Here is a 1965-nt window from a genome sequence, read left to right on the forward strand (position 1 = left end):
TTCATTTTCATCATTTGTCCCTCTAGTCTTTCTCTTGTATGTTTTTGATCTCCCAATCTTTCTTCTCTCTATTTTTTTTAGTTCTTCTAAGGTGATTAGACAAATTTTTTGACATTCCATGATGCAGGTTGAAGTATATATCAAAATAGGTATTGGGTGTTCTTCAATTTTGAAATTAAGAATAGTAGAAGTTATATTTCTTGTTTTTGTGGTTCTAATAATTATTCTAAAAACTTGTTAATTCGTAACTTTACGGAGCCAAATTAATCTCTGAATCATAATCGAAAAATTCTCCAGACCAGCCCTGGACACCAAAAAAAAAAATTCGCCCTGGGCATCAAGAACCTCAGGACCGGCCCTGAGTGCAACGCTTACACTTGTTAACCCTGTCTTACCCCTTCAACTGAAATTTTATCCAGATTCACAGGTAAAGAGTGTCAGACAATGCAAATGGTACTTTGCCAATTTCAATATATATATTCAGTGCTTTTCTTTCTTAAAAAAAGAAAAAAAGATGATAAAAGGAGCTAAACCTAGTCTTTCACTTTCTACTTTTTGAAAAGCTGTCCGTTACAGCTTGACGAAGCACATGGGTCGCTCTCTCTTTAAACGACTCTTTTTATCCTCACTACACGACAAAGAAACCAACCTGAATCCTCAAACCCAATAAAATAATCATTAAAAACCCTAACTCCACACTGTCGGTATCAAATCCAAACCAACAAAAACCCTCCTCAACCTTAATATAATCATCATCATTAAAATTAAACAACTCAATTAAATCCATAAAATCCGCAGTAATATTAATAATTAATAACAGAGCCACAAATAATAGTAATCAAATAATGTCATCATCATCATCATCATCATCATTCACCGCAGAAACCACCGTACAACCAAATCAACACCGTCCATCAATCTCTAATCACCGAATCATAAATTCTCTAAAATCCACTAAAATAAATTCCGTTCGAATATAATAACAATAATAATAATAATAATAAATTATTTTCCTAACCCTAAAAATACGAGGAGATCCGCAACCTTCTCTGCTGATGTGAGCCAAAAACCAAGCCGTGACGTCATCCGGAAGTGAGCAGATCTAGTGCAAGAGCCATGCCGCGACGGCGACGGCGGCCACGGATCCGGCGGCGTAGACTCTGGTTGCGGCGGAGGCGGGTGCAGCAGCGGTGCCGGTCGGGGAGGCGGCTGGGGCGGCGGCGTCGATTGATGATGGGGTTGATGCTGGTGGAGCCGGTGGGGAGGAGCTGGTTGGGGACGAGGTGGGAGAGTCGGATGAGGATGAGGAGGGGGAGGAGGCCGAGGGTGTTGGGGCCGAGGAAGGAGTAGTCTTGGATGGGGTTGGAGCCTGACCTTGGTTTTGGTTGGTCGGAGCCTGACCCTGAGTGGTAGGAGGCTGGGTCTGCTGGGTGGTCGGAGGCTGGGCCTGCTGGGTGGTAGGAGGCTGGGCTTGTTGGGGAGGCTGAGCCTGTTGGGGAGCCTGAGTCTGTTGCTGGGTCGGAGGCTGAGTGGTCTGGGTGGTCGGAGGCTGAGTCTGCTGGGCGGTGGGAGCCTCACCTTTAGGAGTGCCGGAAGGAGCCTGAGCGAAAGCCGAGGCGGCGACGAGGGCGAACATGGTGATCAAAACAAAAGCAGAACGAGCCATTGTGGTTGCGAAATAACCAACAGAAGAGGAAGATGGAAGAAATGAAAATGTGATGTTTGAGGGTCTCTGTTTCTCTCTCAAACAGAAACAAGACAAGGGATTTGATTTTGGAAGAGAGAGACCGGAGGAAGAGGGTTATATATAGGACAAATTTAGGGTCTTAGCCTGGTTGACGGTGTAAACGCGTGGGCAGGGATAGGGTACAACCGCGTTTACCGAGATTAGCGTGAGTCGTTTTTGGGACAGCACAGCACAGCAGGAAACGTGGGCTGCGCGTCGCACTGAAGCAAAGTCTGGGC

The 1965-nt window shown here is 45.3% G+C and overlaps 1 protein-coding gene across 1 annotated transcript; it reads right to left on the reverse strand.

The window, feature by feature from the left end:
* Window positions 1–1102: 1102 nt before the first annotated feature.
* On the reverse strand, window positions 1103–1666 carry LOC112178388 (glutenin, low molecular weight subunit). The gene has a single exon (XM_024316543.1). It carries the CDS (start codon window positions 1664–1666, stop codon window positions 1103–1105), a length of 564 nt encoding a protein of 187 aa, XP_024172311.1.
* Between the last annotated feature and the right edge of the window lie 299 nt (window positions 1667–1965).

The sequence above is a fragment of the Rosa chinensis genome, chromosome 7, assembly GCF_002994745.2.
Source record: "Rosa chinensis cultivar Old Blush chromosome 7, RchiOBHm-V2, whole genome shotgun sequence".
NCBI classification, from domain to species: Eukaryota; Viridiplantae; Streptophyta; class Magnoliopsida; order Rosales; family Rosaceae; genus Rosa; species Rosa chinensis.

Bases quoted from the DNA above. Each gene is read 5' to 3' on its own strand.
- LOC112178388 (XM_024316543.1), bottom strand. From the start codon at position 1,666: ATGGCTCGTTCTGCTTTTGTTTTGATCACCATGTTCGCCCTCGTCGCC.